At 32.8% G+C, this 22,121-nt stretch overlaps 1 protein-coding gene and 2 pseudogenes across 1 annotated transcript; all 3 read left to right on the plus strand.

Moving 5' to 3' along the window:
- Nucleotides 1-5,679: 5,679 nt before the first annotated feature.
- On the plus strand, nt 5,680-9,045 carry LOC114168349 (disease resistance protein RPP13-like; annotated as a pseudogene).
- A 2,796-nt stretch (nt 9,046-11,841) lies between these two features.
- Nucleotides 11,842-14,840, plus strand: LOC114168350 (disease resistance protein RPP13-like; annotated as a pseudogene).
- A 3,148-nt stretch (nt 14,841-17,988) lies between these two features.
- Nucleotides 17,989-21,149, plus strand: LOC114169573 (disease resistance protein RPP13-like). The gene has a single exon (XM_028054797.2). The coding sequence runs from the start codon at nt 18,253-18,255 to the stop codon at nt 21,040-21,042; it is 2,790 nt and encodes a 929-aa protein (XP_027910598.1). The 5' UTR covers nt 17,989-18,252; the 3' UTR covers nt 21,043-21,149.
- The last annotated feature ends 972 nt before the right edge of the window (nt 21,150-22,121 follow it).

A 22,121-nucleotide genomic window follows, 5' to 3' on the forward strand; every position in this document is an offset into this window, starting at 1 on the left:
ATTTCGTCTAGGAATTTCTTTGACCTGAATTGCGTTGGATGCGGCTTCCCAAGATTGGAAGTATTTGAAATGGAATATTTGAATGTTGGAGAGTGGAGATTAGACACTGATGCAATGCCGAGGCTTAAAAGTTTAGTCATCATCCATTGTGAAAGGTTGAAAGATCTCCCCAATGAACTATGGTGTTTGAGTGGGTTGAGGAAAGTGGAGATAACGAAACCCTCAAATCAAATGGCTCGCATGCTACAAAATTTAGAAATAGGGAATAGGATTCAACTCGTCATTGATGATCCTGAAATTTTTATTTTTAAAAGTAAATTTTAAAACTACAAGATATATATTAGACAAAAGAAGTTTGTAATTTTTTTTATAGAGTGCAAATTTACCATATTAAGAATATCTTAATTTTAACGTCTAAGATAATTTAAAATATTTTTTCAGATAAATGATATTTAAAATTGAAAGATTTTCTAAAATCTAATTCAAATAAATTTCAAAAAACAAATATTTATAATGTACACCACAAATTGGAGGACCTTTTGTTCCAGGATATTTTTTTGTTGGATTATAGAGTTTTATTTTAGCTTTCTGCCTTTCTCTTTTGAATTTCTTCCGTTATCAACTGAGTTATACAATTAGTTTTTTTTTTTTTTTCCAGCTATTTCGTGTAGCTGACATTGATGGACACCATTTTTTTTATATTAAAATATTGTAATTAATTAACACTGAAAATATTATGTCTCCTTAAATTTTGATATTTTTATTTTATTGTAAAATTGTTTCGAAACATTTTACAATAATATTTAAATAATAGAATACACAACATAAATATACAATTTAAATGATTTATCTATAAATACATTTTATTTTATATGGAATTCAACTCGTCATGCAGGATGATCTTGATAGAATTTATAGTTATGAAAATTTCTTTTGGAGAAATATTTTAGGTAGAACATTGTAATTAATTTTATTCAATGCATTGTAACATTTATATCAGAATTTCAAATATTAATAATGTCTTAACTTTAATTTCTTAAATTTTAATAATAGTTTAATTTTAGACAAACGATATGTTATAAAGGTCGAATGATTTTTCTAAATTTAGTTTAAATAAAAGACAATAAACTTATATTTTCACACAAGTCTACAAATTGGATAACCTCTTGTTCCTAAAATATTCTTTGTTTATTGTTTTTTTCTATAAGGATTAGACAATTTTATTATATTTTGCTGATCAAGTTTTTGCCTTTGAATATGTTATTAAAGATGACAATGCAAGATCGACTTATCAATTTTGGTTTGTCCTCCATTTGGGACGTGAAAAGTGGATTAGATTATTTTATTCCACGTAAAAAAAATGTTAACTAATTTTTTTGACCTGTTTTGGATAATGTTTTATCAAGGAGTTTGCAGGCTAATCAACGATTTGCATAAAATTATTATAAATTTTACATTTATATAATTAAATTAGTAAAATAATATTTTCTATAAGTCTATTTCTTAAAATAAGTTATATTTATAATTTTATAATATATAATTTTTATGTATAAATATATTAAAAGTATAAATAATTTTGAACTAATAGATGAACTAGACATAAGTAAACAAATTGCTTTTGAATGGATTGGAGAAAAAATATGAATGAGCAAATGACTTAAAAAAAAGTATACCACATTGTTATCCCATCTGTTATGGATTGATTTATACAAATATTTTTTCTATTTTCGGTTACAACTATTTTGTGTATCTGTTATAGATTGATTTATATAAATATTTTTTCTATTTTCCGTTACAACTATTTTGTGCAGCTAGATTTTCATTACATAAAGTATTAATAATAGTATATAATATACTTTTGTTTCCTGGCTAATATTTTTATATCATTTTTATATCGCACTATTTATTTTATAATTATTACACTATTTACAATATTTATTTTATTAGTTTAATAATAATTTTTAAAAATATTGACAATATATGTAACGTCCCATTTAATTAATAAGCGTAATTAAAAAAAATGTCCCACATAAATAGTACAACAGTACAATCTTAGGATCTTAAACACAATCCCTACTATCCTCGGCACACCACGATGTCAGATAAAAACCAGATAAAAGTCTAACAGGAGAAGATAAAGTATTAAGGAGTCAAGCAATACATGGTCATAGCCCTAACAAAACCCAAAAGTATAAATAATTTTGAACTGGATTGAATCATGAAAGAGAGAGTTACTTTTAGATGAACTGGACATAAATAAACGAATTACTTTTGAATGGATTGGAGAAAAAATATGAATGAGTAAATGACTTAAAAGAAAGTATACCACATTGTTATCCCATCTATTATGGATTGATTTATATAAATATTTTTTCTATTTTCGGTTACAACTATTTTGTGTTGCTAGATTTATCCTTTCATTACATAAAGTATCAATAATAGTATATAATATACTTTTGTTTCCTAGTGTAAGACCCACTTTAATTTTGTCCTAAAATTTAAGTGTCTCTCTTAGTCAATTGGGCCTAAGGCTGGCCCATAGGACATCCCAAAACCCCTAAACCAGCCTAACCCTCTCATGTTCTGCCCACTTTGCAAAATCAACCACCTTACTCCTCTTTTTCCCTCAAATAGTGCTCTGACAGGGCTTGAAGCTCATTCAGATTCAAGTTAGCTCAACCTCATCCTCTACTCCACCTCTTGAGTATGCTCCTCGAGCTGTTGGGTTCGTTGCCGTATGTGCATGTGCTTTCCACTAGCATCTGTCCAGATGAGGGAAGCTAGGATTTTTTGTGCTTTTATAAATAATGTGCCTGTTTTGGTTCTGTTGGGTGCTCTTGATAATTTGATGTGTTTTTGATGGTGTGAAAATAATCAGTGTATTTTTTCTGGATGGATTTTTGGCTTTGCATGCGTGAGAGCAGGTGAGATCTACTATGCTCGCCTAAGCGAGTTGTTTCTCGCCCAAACAGGAAGCTCTCGCCTAAGCGAGGAGCTCTCGCCTAAGCGACAATGACAGTAACTCACCCCCTTTAGTTTCGAGTGCTCGCCTGAGTGAAGGCCTTTCTTTGAACGAGATGGGCTAGCTTGAGCGAGAACTCGAAGTACTCTTTGTTTTCAATCTCGCTTAAGCGAAAGCTTTTGGCTTGAGCGAGAGACCCTGTCGCCTGAATAAGAGCTCCTTAACTTGAGCGAGATTGACAGCACGATTGTTTAAATGTTTGTATGCTCCCATGATTGATTTGTTCACCCTTTTAAAGCATGAAATATGATGCCAACGTTTTATACAACGTGCTTGTGTTTTTTAAATTTTTGTTATTTGGAATTTTGTGAATCAGTGAAAATCTGTCAGTTTAGCTTAAGCGAAAGATTTTAGCTTAAGCGAGAATTGTTGTAGAATTTTAATTCCTTACTTTAACTTGAACTTGTTGATTCAATTACTTTTAAAAGCATGAATTGGGCGAATGGGTATGAATAGAATGGTTCATGGTTTGTGATTGATAGGTTTAACATGACCTTGGCATATGACTTGTATGAGATGGTTGGTAATCAAAGTGGCATGGTGTCGGTATGAATTACACTTCTATATTAATGGATTAGGAAGGATGATTTGGAATGGATTCAACATGGAACATGTAAGAGGATGGATTATAAAGGTTGGCATGAGATTTATAAGCATGATAAATATTACATGATTGTTTGAATATGATTGGTATGTTGTCAGGACGTAATTCCATGAGCCTCTAGGTGAGACCTCATGGTGGTGCTTCAGTGGTCGGGACGTAATTCCATGACTCCTGTTAGTGGGAGTTCATGGTGGTGCCCCATCTATATAATTTAGTAAGGATTCAAGGTAAGGTTGCATCCTTACGCTCTAAGGAGTCAGTTAGTCTCACATAGAGTGGACTGACTCTTGTGGTGAGAGTAGCAGGAGACCTGAAATTCATCAAGGGCTAACCTTGTGTGTGGGATTTGAGACATTGTAACATTGTAACACTTAGCTCGGGGGTGAGCAGCTCGGGAGTGAGCAGAGAAATCCACCACAAGTGCAAGCATTCGCTGAATCCGACTAAACTATATGTATCCGGATGAGTCGAATCTGAGTCTTAGTGTATTGTTTGAAAGGTCATAACATGTTTGGATGAGATATACTGGTTGGAATGTGAAATAGCATGTAATTGTATGATAAACTGTTTTATACTCTAGCTTACCCTTTTGCTTGTTTGTGGTTCTTTTCCTTTTGCGATGATCATCAATTTATTGATTTGAGCAGATACGAGGAACACCCGAGGTCAACAGGGAGGTGATGGTTCCGCTGCGTAGCCCATCTGGGTTGGATTCTTTTGTCTTGGGCTTTCTTATAGGGCTATGCCCTATGGCCTATGTACTATTTTGTCCTTTAGTACTTTAATAACTACTGTCAAGTTCTTGTATTATACTTTGTATCTGATATCGTGGTGTGCCTTGGTTTCTTCTAGTATTTTTTTTTTTTGATATTGTAAGGACTAGTGATTATACTTTTGGATCTGTTTCTTCTACTCTATCGGTGTGACATTTCATTTAAATTAAGGATATTATTTAAATAGGGTGTTACACCTAGCTAATACTTTTATATCGCACTACTTATTTTATAATTATTACACTATTCACAATATTTATTTTATTAATTTAATAATAAATTTTAAAAATATTGACACTGATATCAATGCTATTGATTAATATTAAAATATTTTTTAACTAAGCAACATGATAAAAATATTATGTTTCCTTAAAAATACGATATTTTTATTTCCTTTTAAATTTATTTTAAAATATTTTACGATATTAGGCCATATGAATTACGGAATATACAATATAAAAATATAATTAAAATGATTGATCTATAAATAAAATTATAAAAGTTTAAGGTTAATTAAACATTAAAAGAATAAATGTTCGGAAATATACTTTTATGAATAAAATAAAATAAAGCATTAAGTAGTGTCACATTAAAAATATACTTTTATATGATATAACCTCTGATTCATGATATTGTTTTTAATCAAAATCTTTAAGTAGTGATTTTATGTTGTAATGGTTGTGTTTTTGTTTTTACCCATTCTCTTAAATGGTTGTTGTTGTTGTCTTCTTTCATATATAAACAAAAAAATTATGTAAATTCGTGCTAAATAGGCACTACTACTGCACGTAATTAAAAAAAAAAAAAGTGAAACCAAATTCGTAATTTACTTCGAAAGCTTATTAATTGGTAAAAAAGCACAGGAAGGTGCCACGCTACTCACATTATGCACTCAAGGGGAAGCTTCACTTCAAAAGTAGTCATGGTTTACGAGTCAATGCAAAAACAAAACCAGAACCCTTAAACCCAATTCTTTTCATACAAAAACAAAATCAAGTCATGGTTAACATTTTCGTCTTTATTATTGCAGCCACTTTTCATACTATACATTTGGATATTCTTTTCATACTATACATGTGGAAAAACAAAAATCAATCTCTTACGTATTATTCTATTGCATCTAATAACGACGAAACAAATGATTGTGCACATAGCAGGAAGGTACCACGCTACTGAGATTATGCACTTAAGTGGAAGGTTCAGTTGAACAGTATAAAACCCAAGTCTTTATAAATTCATTATTGCAGCCTCTTTTCATAACATACATTTGGATATTCCTTCGTAAGTGGTCGCCAGCTACACTCTATTGCTTTTTCTGGTACCTTAGTAAATCCCTGTTTCTCTTCTCCAATCACCAATCTCAAACACAGACACTGTAACTAAGAAAACACAGTTCAAAATCTACACCCACTTTCTTCAAAATGCTCATAACAATAAAAAAATCAATAAAGAATCTGATTCATTGAGCCTGTTCATGGTTGACGAAAAGTCAATAGAAAAAGAGATCCTAAATTCTTTATAAATTTAATTTCCTGTTTTAATAAGTTAAAGCTAGGATGATTATGCAATTAAATATTGTATCGTGATAAATTTTTAACTTTGAAAATGAACAGAAGGTGAGATTATGCACTTAAGGGGAAGGTTCAGCTAAATCGCGTTCATGGTTGATGCCAAGTCTTTGTAAATTCTTGATTGCAACCACTTTCCATAATATATATTATGATATTCTTTGGTACGTACTGCATTGGTTTTTCTGGTGCCTTAGTAAGTAACTCCCTCTTACTCTTTCTTCCATCACCAACCACAAACACAGTATCCAAGAACAGATCACTTAGCCCGCTGTAATGGCAGACAGTGTAGTTTCCTTTGTTTTGGATCATTTAGCCCAGCTTGTGGTCCAGTCCCTCCAGTACGAACTTCAGAGGATCAAAGAGCTGCTCAGTAGCACAAAGAGCAAGAAGGGAATGGAACATACAGTGTTGAACCAAATCAGAGATGTGTCCCACTTAGCTGAGGATGTTATCGACACATTCGTAGCCAAAGTTTCCATTTACAAGAGGAGAACCATTCTTGGGAAGATGCTCTGTGGCTTTGGCCAAGCAAGGTTGTTTCGCGACGTAGCCGAAAAAATAGACAAGATCATAGCCACTCTCAACGAAATACGCGACAACAAGGACAAATATGATGCTTTCAAAGAAAGCAATAATCAATACGCAGCAGAAGAGGAGGAGGAGGAGAAAAGGGCTTAGTCAGTGCAGAAGCTAAGAAGAAATGTGGAGGAAGAAGATGTGGTTGGCTTTGTCGAGGACTCCAAGGATGTCATCAACCGACTCCTGGAAGGTAGTTTAAATCGTAAAGCTGTGTCTATCGTTGGCATGGGGGGATTGGGGAAGACCACCCTTGCCCGAAAGGTTTACAACAGCAGCCAGGTGAAGAAACGCTTCATGTGTCACGCGTGGGTTTATGTGTCAAACGAGTGCAGAGCTAAGGAGCTTTTAATTGGCCTCCTTAAGCAGTTGATGCCATATTTTGAACAACAACGCAGAGGCATGAAAAAAGGTAAGAAAAGCACAAGAGACATTAACGAGCTTAGTGAGGAGGAGCTGAAGAAATTGGTGCGGAACTGCTTGGAGAGGAAAAGGTATCTTGTGGTGGTAGATGACCTGTGGAAAAAGCAAGATTGGGATGAGGTGCAAGATGCTTTTCCGGACAACAACAGAGGCAGCAGAGTATTGATCACAAGTCGTTTGAAAGAGGTGGCCTTGCATGCTGCCCATGATGTTCCTCACTATCTTCAATTCCTCAATGAAGAAGAAAGTTGGGAGTTGTTTCACAAGAAAGTGTTTAGGGGTGAAGACTACCCTTCTGATTTGGAGTCTCTGGGAAAGAAGATGGTTAAAAGTTGTCATGGTTTACCGCTCTCCATCATTGTCTTAGCCGGGCTACTAGCCAACAAAGAAAAGTCGCATAGAGAATGGTCTAAAGTGGTGGGTCATGTTAATTGGTATCTCACTCGAGATGAGACCCAAGTGAAGGATATAGTTTTGAAACTCAGCTATGATAATTTACCAAGGAGACTAAAACCATGTTTTCTCTATCTTGGGTTATTCCCTGAAGACTTTGAAATACCTGTTACGCCGTTATTGCAAAAATGGGTTGCTGAGGGTTTTATACAAGATACAGGGAGCAGAGACCCAGATGACGTTGCAGAAGACTACTTGTACGAGCTCATTGATCGTAGTTTGGTCCAAGTAGCAAAATGCAGGTGCAGAGACGTGTCGGGTTCATGATCTTCTTCGAGATCTATGCATATTAGAGAGCAAGGAGGACAGAGTTTTTGAAGTTTGCACAGACCATAATATTCTAATTCCAACAAAACCTCGCAGACTATCTATTCACAGTAAGATGGATCACTACATTTCTTCAAGCAACAATGATCATTCATGTGTTCGTTCCCTGTTCTTCTTTGGCTCATTTTACTATGTTCGCAGTCGGCACTGGAAATGGCTTTTTGAAAGATTGAAATTGGTTCGTGTGTTGGATTTTGGACTAAACCTCTCTAGTAAGATCCCTTCCGATATATGGAACTTTATCCATTTAAGGTACCTTAGAATAGATATAGAGGATTTTATGTTTGTTCCAGATTCGATACTTAACCTTTGGAATTTAGAAACCGTAGAGCTAGGTGCTCCGAGGCATAAAATTTTTCCAATTTCTTTCCCTGCCCAAATATGGAAACTGAAACATTTAAGGCATTTGAATACACCATGGGCTATCGAGTTACGAGGCAGTTGTTCATCAGATGAGAAGAAGTGGAATGTTCAAACCGCGTCTACCCTGGTGCTCAATAGCCAAGCAACATCTCTGATAAAAAAAGGAACATTCCCCAATCTTAAGAAGCTAGGGTTGAGACTGAGTTCTGAATGCGAAGGTGAATTGCCCAAATTGTTGCAGAGCTTACAAGAATTAAGTTATTTGAACAAGTTAGTGATTGTCCTCCGAAAAAGAGATGATGCAGGTGTAGAGCAGTGGAGCGATGAAAGTATGAAAAGGAACAATGGTTTGAAGCCGCAAGAATTGTTACGAAGCCTAGGACAATTGAATTGTCTAACTATCTTAACCATTGGGAATGCTTTTGACCGTCTAATATGTGCGCTTGAATTCCCTCCAAACGTCATAGAGGTAACGTTGTCAGAGATTGACTGCATCAGTGATGAGGGGATGAATGGTTTGGGAAATCACACCAAACTCAAAATTTTGAGACTTTTGGGTATTCGAGCTTCGCGTGGGGATTCCTTTGTCGTTAATTGTGGCAGAGGCAGCTTTCCAGAACTGGAAGTGGTTGAAATGAAAAATTTAAAACTTAGAAAGTGGATGTTAGAGAATGGTGCAATGTGGAGGCTGCAGAATGTGGTGATCCACCGTTGTCTAAGGTTAGACACTCTCCCAAATGAATTGTGGTCTTTGAGTGGCTTGAGAAAAGTTCAGGTGAAGCATCCCTCTCTACAAATGGCTGCATGCTAGGAGATTTGGAAATAAACAGTGGGTGCCAACTCGTATTAGAAAATTAGGATGAGAATGTGTATTCCAATGGTTTGTACTTTATTTTATTTTATTCAATATTACTGTGTCAGTAATTTTTTTAATTGTTAATAATTAATTTAATTTTAAAAATAATTAAATTTAGATAAAAAGATATCTGAAAGAGTAAATAATAAAATAATTACATTAATTTAATAATAATTAAATTTAAATTAATGGTTATTTAGATTGTAAAAATTATAAGACAGTTATTTTAGTTTTAAAAAATAGTTATTTAAAAGATAAAATTAGAATATAAATATTTAAAAGATAAAATTGATAAAATAATTATTAATTTCAAAAAATATTACATAAAATTAGAAAAAGTTAATTTCCATTGCCACAAGAGCGAATAGTTTATTTTAAATTTGTTTGAAAATATTTTACAATATTTTGTCATGTAAATAATAGAATACCCAACATAAAAATAAAAATAAAAATAAAATTATTGATCTATAAATAATAATTATTAAAGTTTAAGATTAATTAAATATTACTATAACAACTTTTCAAGATATACCCACATTAACATATCTATTTCAATAATTTTATATTTTTACTTTTAACTTTTATCATAAAAATTGAAGATGGAATAAAAGTTTCATAATATATAAAAATGAGTAAAATAATCGTTTATACATCTTGCCCCACTCAACAACAAAGAATATTTCTCTTTATTGTAAAATTGACTAAGTATATTAAAGCAAAACAAGTCATTTGATATATATTTATTCATTTTTTTATTACAAAAAAAATTTATTGTTGCTTTATTACAACTTAACCATAGAATTCCAATGTTTTGTAACAATGCTATGCACCTTCAAACTTCATCCAGAGTCAAGGTTTATAAGATGTGATTCTTTATAAAGACCTAATATTAGAGTCAACTATAAAACTTTTATATGAAATAAACCTAAAAATTTATAGAGATAGGTAAAAGTTGGAAATAATTTTGTACTAAAAATGTCTTAAAAGAAGAAGATATAATTGTCGTTAAAGTGGACAATGATTTCACACATCCGAATATTGAATTTATTAATGTGTGTTTTTGTGATTAACTTTGACAATATTTTGTAATCTTATTCTTTTATTTTGAACTTTGACTATTTAGTACTCTCTAAGGAGATGTATTCCTCTATTGAATATGACAACATATAATAATTTTAATTATGATTATTATTATTCTTATCAAATTTATTCTCTGAATTAGCATTAAACGTAATTAAAAAAGTTATTAAATATAATTAATAAGTTTTCTATTTTATTTGTTCGTATGAGATATTAGTAACGAGAAATTGTAGATATATATATTTCGTCAATTTGATCCAAGCGGCAGCCCTTAATATTGACAACCAAACAAACATGTAAATAAGATTTGAAGGCATTGACAACCAGAAAAAGTTTGGATATGAGTATATAAATGGAATTGTTTTAAAGAATGGCAGTTATATATATATATATATATATATATATATATATATATATATATATATATATATATAAATAAAAAAATCATACAAATTTTGTAAGAAAAAATGAACAAAAACAATTCATTAAATTAATGTGTATTTGTTTTTGGATTAAATATGTTTTTGGTCCCTTAATTTTTAGTGAATTTTGGAATTAGTTAATTTTGAAACTTTAAATTAATTTAGTCATTCATCTTTCTTTCGAAATACGTGAAATTAGTCCTTTTAATCAAATTTTGTTAAATTTATTTAACATTTCAAGTGTGTTTCATAATAGTATTTGACTTCACATTAAAGCAAAGATGTGTTAAACAATATAAACAACTAAAATACAATCTTGAAATGCATACAAAACATCAAATAAATCTAACAATATTTGATTAGAAAGACTAATTTCACGTATTTCAAAAAAATAAAAGACTAAATTGGTTCAAAATTTCGAAATTGACTAATTCCAAAATTTACTAAGAATTAATAGATAAGAAACATATATTAACCCTTTGTTTTCCGTTCAAACCTTTTAATGAATTTAGTTTGACCTTACGAATTAAGCAAAATAAATTAATTGACGTATATATATATATATATATATATATATATATATATATTAACCGTTGTTTCATTTAAATTTAAATTTTTTATTTCACTTACTCAATTACTAATGATATTTGAAACAAATGTACGATAGAGCATATTTTACAAAAAAAAAAAAGATAACTTAAATACATTTCACGATAAAAATGGTGAAGAATTATTATTCAATTTTAAAAAATAAAATACTTATATAATTTTAAGTACATTTTCATGAATTTAAATTTATATAATAAACATTTTTGTATTTAGAAAGTACAGGAGAATACTGGTTTACATGTTTTTCTTTTTTGTTGAAGCTATTTTAGTAGAAAAGACAGTCGGTGACTAAAAGCAAAAGCAATAATAACAATAATGCATGACACATTTACACTTTTTTTTAAAGAGAGACTCAATTATTAATGAATAAAGGTGAATTCGAAAAAAGTAGTAACATTTGAGGAATATAACAAAACTTATAATGCTTGACAGCGCAATCCTCGTTAAGTTAACTCCCCATGATTAGAGACATTCACATCCAAAACAGAGACATTTGATATGTTATGTTAGGATAATTTTTGTTTTATTATTTTTTCACGTTTAGTTTTTCTTTTGAATTGTTTAGCTTCTTATGTTTTAAGCTTCTTCTAACATTTATCTGTTCTCTTCCATTTAACAAAATATCTCATATTTTCACATTATATTTAAGTTTTTTTAATTTTATCATAGCATTGGTATGGTGATTTAAAAAAATATAAAGGATTTTTTTTATTTGCTTTTTATTATAGCAGCAGGTTAAGATTATTGCAACCAGTTTTCGCAATATATATTTGGATGTTCTTTCGGATTTGGTTGCCACCTACACTGCATTGCTTTTTCTGGTGCCTTATTAAATTCACTCTTACTCTTCTTCCATCACCAACCACAAACACAGTATCCAAGAACATATCACTTAGCCCGCTGTAATGGCAGACAGTGTAGTTTCCTTTGTTTTAAATCACTTATCTCAGCTTGTGGCACGCGAAGCTAACTTGCTGTATGGCGTGGAGGACAGGGTTCAGTCCCTCCAGTACGAACTTCAAATGATCAAAGAGCTTCTCAGTAGCACAAAGAGCAAGAAGGGAACGGAACATACAGTGTTGAACCAAATCAGAGATGTGGCCCACGTAGCTGAGGATGTCATCGACACATTCGTAGCCAAAGTTGCCATTTACAAGAGAAGAACCATTCTCGGGAGGATGCTCCTTGGCTTTGGCCAAGCAAGGTTGCTTCGCGATGTAACAGAAAAAATAGACAAGATCAAAGCCACTCTCAACGAAATACGCGACAACAAGGACAAATATGATGCTTTCAAAGAAACCAATAATCAATCCGCAGCAGAAGAAGAGGAAGAGGAGAAAAGGGTGCAATCACTGCACAAACTAAGAAGAAATGTGGAGGAAGAAGATGTGGTTGGCTTTGTCGAGGACTCCAAGGATGTCATAAACCGACTCCTGGAAGGTAGTTTAAATCGTAAAGCTGTGTCTATCGTTGGCATGGGGGGATTGGGGAAGACCACCCTGGCCCGAAAGGTCTATAACAGCAGCCAGGTGAAGCAACACTTCATGTGTCACGCGTGGGTTTACGTGTCAAACGAGTGCAGACTTAGGGAGCTTTTGCTTGACCTTCTTAAGCATTTGATGCCAGATTTTGAACAGCAATGCAGAGGCAAAAAGAAAGGTAAGAAAAACACTCTAGACATTAATAGCTTGAGTGAGGAGGAGCTGAAGAAATTGGTGCGGAACTGCTTGGAGAGGAAAAGGTATCTTGTGGTGGTAGATGACTTGTGGAAAAGGCAGGATTGGGACGAGGTGCAAGATGCTTTTCCCGAAAACAACAGAGGCAGCAGAATATTGATCACTAGTCGTTTGAAAGAGGTGGCCTTGCATGCTGCCCATGATGTTCCTCACTATCTTCAATTCCTGAATGAAGAAGAAAGTTGGGAATTGTTTCGCAGGAAAGTGTTTAGGGGTGAAGACTACCCTTCTGATCTGGAGTCTTTGGGAAAGCAGATGGTTCAAAGTTGTCGTGGCTTGCCTCTCTCCATCACTGTCTTAGCAGGGATGCTGGCCAACAAGGAAAAGTCATATAGAGAATGGTCTAAAGTGGTGGGTCATGTTAACTCGTATCTCACTCAAGATGAGACCCAAGTGAAGGATATAGTTCTCAATCTCAGTTACGATAACTTGCCAAGGAAATTAAAACCATGTTTTCTCTATTTTGGGATATATCCTGAAGACTCTGAAATCCTTGTTAGACCATTATTGCAAAAATGGGTTGCTGAGGGTTTTATACAAAATACAGGGAGCAGAGACCCAAATGACGTTGCAGAAGACTACTTGTATGAGCTCATTGATCGTAGTTTGGCCCAAGCAGCAAGAGTGGATACTAATGGAGATGTGATGGTGATTCGGGTTCATGATCTTCTTCGAGATCTTTGCATATCAGAGAGCAAAGAGGACAAAGTTTTTGAAGTTTGCACAGACAATAACATTCTAATCCCTACAAAACCTCGCAGACTATCTGTTCACAGTAAGATGGATCACTACATTTCTTCAAGCAACAATGATCATTCATGTATTCGTTCCTTGTTTTTCTTTGGGCCACTTTATGATGTTCGCAATCGGGACTGGAAATGGCTTTTTGAAAGATTGAAATTGGTTCGTGTGTTGGATTTTGGACTAATCCCCTCTAGTAAGATCCCTTCCGATATAGGGAACTTTATCCATTTAAGGTACCTCAAAATACAATCAGACTATGTTACATTTGTTCCAGATTCGATACTTAACCTTTGGAATTTAGAAACCGTAGAGCTAGGTCCTTCGAGGTTTAACATTTTTCCAATTTCTTTCCCTGCCCAAATATGGAAACTGAAACATTTAAGGCATTTGAATATATCATGGGCTATCCGGCTGCGAGGCAGTTGTTTAGGATCAAATGAGAAGATGTGGAATGTTCAAACCGTGTCTACCCTGATGCTCAATAGCCAAGCAACATCTCTGATAAAAAAGGGAACATTCCCCAATGTTAAGAAGCTACGGTTGAGAGTGACTTCTGAATGCGAAGATGAATTACCCAAATTGTTGCAGAGCTTACAAGAATTAAGTTATTTGAACATGTTAGTGATTGTCCTCCGAGATAGAGATGATGCAGGTGTAGAGCATTCGACCGATGAAAGTGTGAAAAGGAACAGTGGTTTCAAGCCACAAGAATTGTTACGAAACCTAGGACAATTCAATTGTCTAACTATCTTAACCATTGAGAATGCTTTTGACCTTCTAACCTGTGCGTTCGCATTCCCTCCAAACGTTACAGAGTTAACGTTGTTTAGAATTAAGTGCATAAGTGATGAGGGGATGAATGGTTTGGGAAATCACACCAAACTCAAAATTTTGAGACTTTTGGGTGATTGAACTTCGTATAAGGATTCCTTTGTCGTTAATTGTGGCAGAGGCAGCTTTCCACAACTAGAATTGGTTGAAATGAAAATTTTAGGACTTAGAGAGTGGAAGTTAGAGAATGGTGCAATGTCGATGCTGCAGAATGTGGTGATCAACAATTGTGGAATGTTAGACGATCTCCCAAATGAATTGTGGTCTTTGAGTGGCTTGAGAAAAGTTCAGGTGAAGCATCCCTCTCCACGAATGGCTGACATGCTAAGAAATTTGGAAATAAACAGTGGGTGTCAACTTGTAATAGAAAATTAGGATGCGAATGTGTATACGAATGGTTTGTACTTTGTTTTATTTTATTCAATATTAATGTGTGTGTAATTTTTTTAATTGTAAATAATTAATTTAATTTTAAAAAATAATTAAATTTAGATAAAAAAATCATTTGAAAGAGTAAATAAAAAAAAATTAAATATAAATTAATGGTTATTCAGATTGTATAAATTTTAAGATAGTTATTTTAGTTTTAAAACATAGTTATTTAAAAGATAAAATTAGAGTATAAATATTTAAAAGATAAAATTGGTAAAATAATTATTTTAATTTAAAAAATATTACATAAAATTATAAAAGTTAATTTCCATTACTACAAGAGCGAATAATTTATTTTAAATTTGTTTGAAAATATTTTACAATATTTTGTCAAGTAAATAATAGAATACCCGACATAAAATTAAAATTAAATTTAAAATTATAAAAGTTTAAGGTTAATTAAACATTAAAAGAATAAATGTTCGGAAATATACTTCTATCAATAAAATAAAATAAAACATTAATTAGTGTTACATTAAAGATGAATCTATTTTTTATGGTATTTATATTTTAAAGATAGTACGTGATATAACCTCAATTCACCTACCGAATTTATATTATTTTTAATCTAAAATGGTTGTGTTTTTGTTTTTATCTATTTCCTTAAATTGTCGTTGTTGTCTTCTTTCTTATGTAAACAAAAAATTATGCAAATTTTATAAAAATTTAATAAACAAATCAAATTCAGTAAAATTAGTATTTATTCATCGTTTAAACCTTTTAATGAATCTAGTTTGACCTTAAGCAGTAACAAAAATAAACTAATTGACATATTTAGTATAGTAATAAGTTCTTGTGTTTGATTTCTGAATATGAGATATTAGTGATCAGAAATTGTTATGATATATATATATATATATATATATATATATATATATATATATATATATATATATATATATATATATATATATATAAAGTCAATTTGAACCAAACAGCAGAGTACTCTGGTTGCAGTTTGAATAAGTTGGGTGATAAAGTTGATAAATAACGACGAAATAAAAGAAATCAATCTCTTACATATTCTATGCCATCTAATAACGACGAAACAAATTGAACACAGTTGTACTGTCATAAGTGTAAATATTCTAAGCCAAAGGAGAAGAAGTTGCAATGCACATAGCAGGAAGGTGCCACGCTAGTACGCTACTCACATTATGCACGGAGCCATAGTTGACGAGTCAATGCAAAAATTAAACCAGACCCTTCAACCCAACTCTTTATAAATTCTTCATTATTGCAGTCACTTTTTATATAGTATACATTTGGATATTCTTTTCTATGCGATTGCAAGCTACACTCTATTACTTTTTCTGGTGCCTTAGTAAAACCCTGTTCCTCTTCTTCCTTCACCAACCACAAACACAGTATCTTACAAACACAGACCAAAATCTACACGCTCGTCCACGCTGTAATGGCAGAGAGTGTAGTTTCCTTTGTTTTAGATCACTTGGTTCAGCTTGCGGCACGCGAAGCTAACTTTGTTACGAGGTAGTTGTTTAGGATCCGGTGAGAAGATACAAACCATCTCTCCCCTTGTACTCAATAAGCAAGCAACATCTCTGATAGAAAAAGGAACAAGTTAGTTATCGTCCTTCGAGATAGTTATGATACAATCGTAACAGTGCATGAGGGCGTGGAAAGGAAGAACGGTTGCAAACCGCAAGAACTTTTTCAAAGCCTAGGACAATTTACTTCTCTAACTGTCTTAGAGATTGGTAACGTTATGGACCTTCTAACTTTACATCATGTTTACAAAATCAGGATCTCTCTATGTAACTCATTCAGACTATTAGGATAATAATATTTTAGTAGGAGCTAATCGATTGTCTGAAAATTCAAGAAATAGTTTATTTAATTAATATGTAGGATATTAAATATATTAATATATATATATATATATATATATAGAATTTAAAATTAAAATATTGACGGTAATGAAAACTATTTCTTTCATATTAAAATATTTTTTAACTAGTTAACACAATAAAAATATTATCCTCTTAAAAATATGATATTTTTATTTTATTTTAAATTTGTTTGAAAATATTTTACAATATTAAAGCATATAAATAATGGAATACACAATATAAAAAGTATAATTAAAATGATTCATCAATAAATAAAAATTATAAACAGTGAAGTTCACGTTGTTACGGGGCATTATCCACCTTGGGATGATGAGAATGATTGGGGTATTTTAAATATTGGTGTTTTATAAATAGTTAGTATTCATCTATTGAATATGATAACATATAATAATTTTAATTATGATTATTACTATTGTACTTATAAAATTTATTCTCTGAATTAATATTAAATATAATTAAAAAGTTATTAAATGTAATTAAAAAAAATACCAATTTGATTCAAGCGGCAGCTCTACATATATCAAAGTCTAAATATAATTTGGAGTGTTGCATTTACAATTTTAATTGGTTGGTCTTAGTAATCAAATATGTGTGTTAAAATTCATGTTTTCATTTTAGAATTTTGTATCTTGTGAAGTACAAGCAAGGTACATAAATAACCCGTGGAAGAGGAAAAACAGAGCATAACCGTTACAACCAAGTTAAGTTTCCAAAGAAAATCTAATAAGAAAATAAATGCTAACTAAATTCAATTTTCAAAAATATGCTAACAGTTGGAAGGATGAAATTGATGTATAACATGTGACTACATAGATTATTCTATTGATGTATAACATTAACTAGTCACAAAATGTGGAAAAATAAATCAATATTACACATACATGATTCTATTGCATCTAATAACACGAGGCAACAAACTGAACACGGTATCTTAAATATAAATATTCTAAAGCCGAATGGGTACACAGTGTAGTGCGACTGAGCAATCTAAATGTTGTACCGTGATAAATATTTGAATGAAAACGAGTGGAAGATGCGATTATGAACTTACGGGGAAGGTTCAGTTGAACCCTGTTCATGGTGGACGCAAAGTCAATGGAAAAATAAATCCTCAAGTCTTTATAAATTCTTTCTTGCAACTACTTTTCACAAACACAAATTTAATCTCCTGTTTTAATACGTTAAAGCTAGGATGATTGTGCAATATATTTAAATTGTCCACTGAGCAATATGCAATTAAATACTGTATCGTGATAAATATTTTAACTTTGAAAATGAACTGAAGGTGCGATTATGCACTTAAGGGGAAGGTTCAGCGAAACCGCGTTCATGGTTGATGCCAAGTGTATGGAAAAAATAAAACCTTAAATATTGACCCCAAGTCTTTGTAAATTCTTGATTGCAACCACTTTCCATAATATATATTATGATGTTCTTTGGTACGTACTGCAAGCTACACTGCATTGGTTTTCTGGTGCCTTAGTAAGTAACTCCCTCTTACACTTCTTCCATCACCAACCACAAACAGTATCCAAGAACATATCACTTAGCCCGCTGTTATGGCAGACACTGTAGTTTCCTTCGTTTTGGATCACTTAGCGCAGCTTGTGGCACGCGAAGCTAACTTGCTGTATGGCGTGGAGGACAGGGTCCAGTCCCTCCAGTACGAACTTCAAATGATCAAACAACTCCTCAATACCACAAAGAGAAAGAAGGGAATGGAACATACAGTGTTGAACCAAATCAGAGATATGGCCCACTTAGCTGAGGATGTCATCGACACATTCGTAGCCAAAGTTTCCATTTACAAGAGGAGAACCATTCTGGGGAAGATGCTCCGTGGCTTTCACCAAGCAAGGTTGCTCCGCGACGTGGCCGAAAAAGTAGACAATATCAAAATCACTCTCAACGAAATACGCGATAACAAGAGCAAATATGAGGCTTTCAAAGAAACCAATAATCAATCTGCAGCAGAAGAAGAGGAAGAGGAGGAGAAGGAAAGAGCAAAAGCTCTGCAGAAGCTAAGAAGAAATGTGGAGGAAGATGACGTGGTTGGCTTTGTTCATGACTCCAACGATGTCATCAAGCGACTACTGGAAGGTGGTTCAAACCGTAAAGCTGTCTCTATCATTGGCATGGGGGGATTGGGGAAAACCACCCTTGCCCGAAAAGTCTATAATAGCAGCCAGGTGACGCAACACTTCATGTGTCGCGCGTGGGTTTATATGTCAAATGAGTGTAGAGTTAGGGAGCTTTTGCTTGGCCTTCTTAAGCATTTGATGCCAGATTTTGAACAGCAATGCAGAGGCAACAAGAAAGGTAAGAAAAGCGCTGGAAACATTAGCAACCTGAGTGAGGAGGAGCTGAAGATACTGGTGCGGAACTGTTTGGAGAGTGAAAGATATCTTGTGGTGGTAGATGATCTGTGGAAAAAGCAAGATTGGGACGAGGTGCAAGATGCTTTTCCGGACAACAACAGAGGCAGCAGAATCTTGATCACCAGTCGTTTGAAAGAGGTGGCCTTGCATGCTGCCCATGATGTTCCTCACTATCTTCAATTCCTCAATGAAGAAGAAAGTTGGAAGTTGTTTAGTAGGAGAGTGTTTAGGGGTGAAGACTACCCTTCTGATTTGGAGTCTCTCGGAAAGCAGATGGTTCAAAGTTGTCGTGGCTTGCCTCTCTCCATCACTGTCTTAGCAGGGATGCTGGCCAACAAGGAAAAGTCATATAGAGAATGGTCTAAAGTGGTGGGTCATGTTAACTCGTATCTCACTCAAGATGAGACCCAAGTGAAAGATATAGTTCTCAAACTCAGCTATGATAACCTGCCAAGGAGATTAAAACCATGTTTTCTCTATCTTGGGATATTTCCTGAAGACTTTGAAATCCCTGTTGTGCCATTATTGCAAAAATGGGTTGCGGAAGGTTTTATACAAGATAAAGGAAATAGAGACCCTGATGACATTGCAGAAGATTACTTGTATGAGCTTATTGATCGTAGTTTGGTACAAGTAGCAATTGTGGATACTAATGGAAGTGTGAAGACGTGTCAGGTTCATGATCTTCTTCGGGATCTTTGCATATCAGAGAGCAAAGAGGACAAAGTTTTTGAAGTTTGCACAGACAATAACATTCTAATCCCTACAAAACCACGCAGGCTGTCCATTCACAGTAGCATGGGTCACTACATTTCTTCAAACGGTAATGACCACTCTTGTATCCGTTCCCTGTTCTTCTTTGGCCCAGATTACCATGTTCACATGAAGGAGTGGAAATGGCTTTCAGAAGGCTTCAAATTGGTTCGGGTTTTAGAGATTGGACCAACCAGGTGGGGAAAAATCCCTTCAAATTTAGGGAACTTTATCCATTTAAGGTACTTAAGAATGAACTCATTCAATGTTAAATTTGTTCCAACTTCAATACTTACCCTTTGGAATCTACAAACCATAGACATAGGTCCTTGGAGGCGTAGTGTTCCAATTTCTTTCCCTGTCCAAATGTGGAAACTCAAACATTTAAGACATTTGAATACACCACAACCTATCGAGCTGCGAGGCAGTTATTCAGGATCAGACGAGAAGATGTGGAATCTTCAAACCATCTCTGCCATTCTACTCAATAGCCAAGCAACATCTCTGATAAAGAAGGGAACATTCCCCAATCTTAAAAGTCTAGGATTGAAAGTGGCTTATGGATACAAAGGTGAATTACCCAAATTGTTGCAGAGCCTACAACAATTAAGTTATTTGAATAAGTTGGTGATTGTTCTCCGAGATAGGCATGATACAGAAGTATTTGTCGATGAAAGTGTGGAAAGGAATAATGGTTGCAAGCCGCAAGAGTTGTTACGATGCCTAGGGCAATTCAATTGTCTAACTATCTTAAGCATCGAGAATTGTTTGGACCTTCTAACATGTGCGGTCACACTCCCTCCGAACGTTACAGAGTTAACATTGTCAGGGATTGACTACATTAGTGATCAAGGGATGAATGGTTTGGGAAATCACACTAAACTCAAAATTTTGACACTTTGGGGAATTTGGTCGTGTGATACCTTTAACCTTAATTGTGTCGGAGGTAGCTTCCCACAACTCGAAGTGTTTCAAATGGGTCATTTAGAAGTTGGAAATTGGAGATTAGGTAATGGTGCAATGCCGAAGCTCCAGAAAGTGGTCATCTTCAATTGTGATAGGTTAAATGATCTCCCAAATGAACTGTGGTCTTTGAGTGGCTTGAGAAAAGTGCAGGTAAGGAAACCTTCAGAACAAATGGCTTGCATGTTGCGGAATTTGGAAGTAAACAATGGGGTTCAACTCTTTATAAATGGCATCAATATCAACAATTTTTAGTTTTTGGAAATAGATTTTAGAAGTAGAAGATATGCATCAGTGAAAAGAATTTGTAATTTTTATTTTATTTTATTCAATACATATTTATAAGAATGTTTTTATTTTTATTTCTTAAATCTAAATAATAATTGTAAAAAATTTCTAAATTCTAATTTAAATAAAAGACAGCAAACAAAAAGTCTACAAGCCATGTGAAAGAAATGCAAGTACAACAAAACCCGCATTACTCTATTCAATGAGAGAAGATCAATAACAACACGCTTCAAGTAAAACGTCTAATGGAATAAAACCAAACATGTAAAGAAGATTTGAAGGAATTGACAACTAGAAAAGCAATACATAAATAATAAACTTAATGTCTTATTTTTTTTTAAAATTACACATTTTTAATTAAATTTCTATTAAATGTGTTCGTGTATTAAATATTTAAAATTTTTTATTTTTTTTTAAATTAAGTTTCGTTGTTTAATCTTTTCATTAATTGTGAAATAATTTTTATTTTGTTTCGTCACTACCTACTTGTCCTCGTATCTTAAGAAACATGATATTTTTGTAATTATTTCTTATAAACAAAATATTTATTGTTTTTTATATAATTACATTAGTTACGTTTTCGACTTGTTGATTATAAATTGTGTCCATATAATTTCTCTTAAATTCAGTCATGACATTGGTATATTTAGGAAAAAATGTTTAAAAATTCAATAACTTAAAGAGAAACATGTTGATTTAAAATTATGTGTACAAGCTAAATTAAAAAAAAAAACATCATTTTTATTTAGTGAACAGTCATATATGATAATAACAAAAAAATGTAATAGTTGTTTGTAGAAAACCCTAACTCAGAAAAATGACCCAATATATGTGTAAAAAAAATATTGGAAGAGAAAATTCAGAGTTAAAATTGAGAAAAAGTTTGGATATGAGTATATAAATGGAATTGTTTTATAGAATGACAGTTATATATATAAATAAAAAATCATACATGTAAAAAAAATGAACAAATATAATTCATTAAATTAGTAGAAGGTTATTTATGCTAAGAAAAGAAAAATGTATCAGACACTAAGCTATCCATA

Source organism: Vigna unguiculata, chromosome 11 (genome assembly GCF_037176805.1).
Source record: "Vigna unguiculata cultivar grain cowpea cultivar isolate G323 ecotype 2 chromosome 11, ASM3717680v1, whole genome shotgun sequence".
Lineage (NCBI taxonomy): Eukaryota > Viridiplantae > Streptophyta > Magnoliopsida > Fabales > Fabaceae > Vigna > Vigna unguiculata.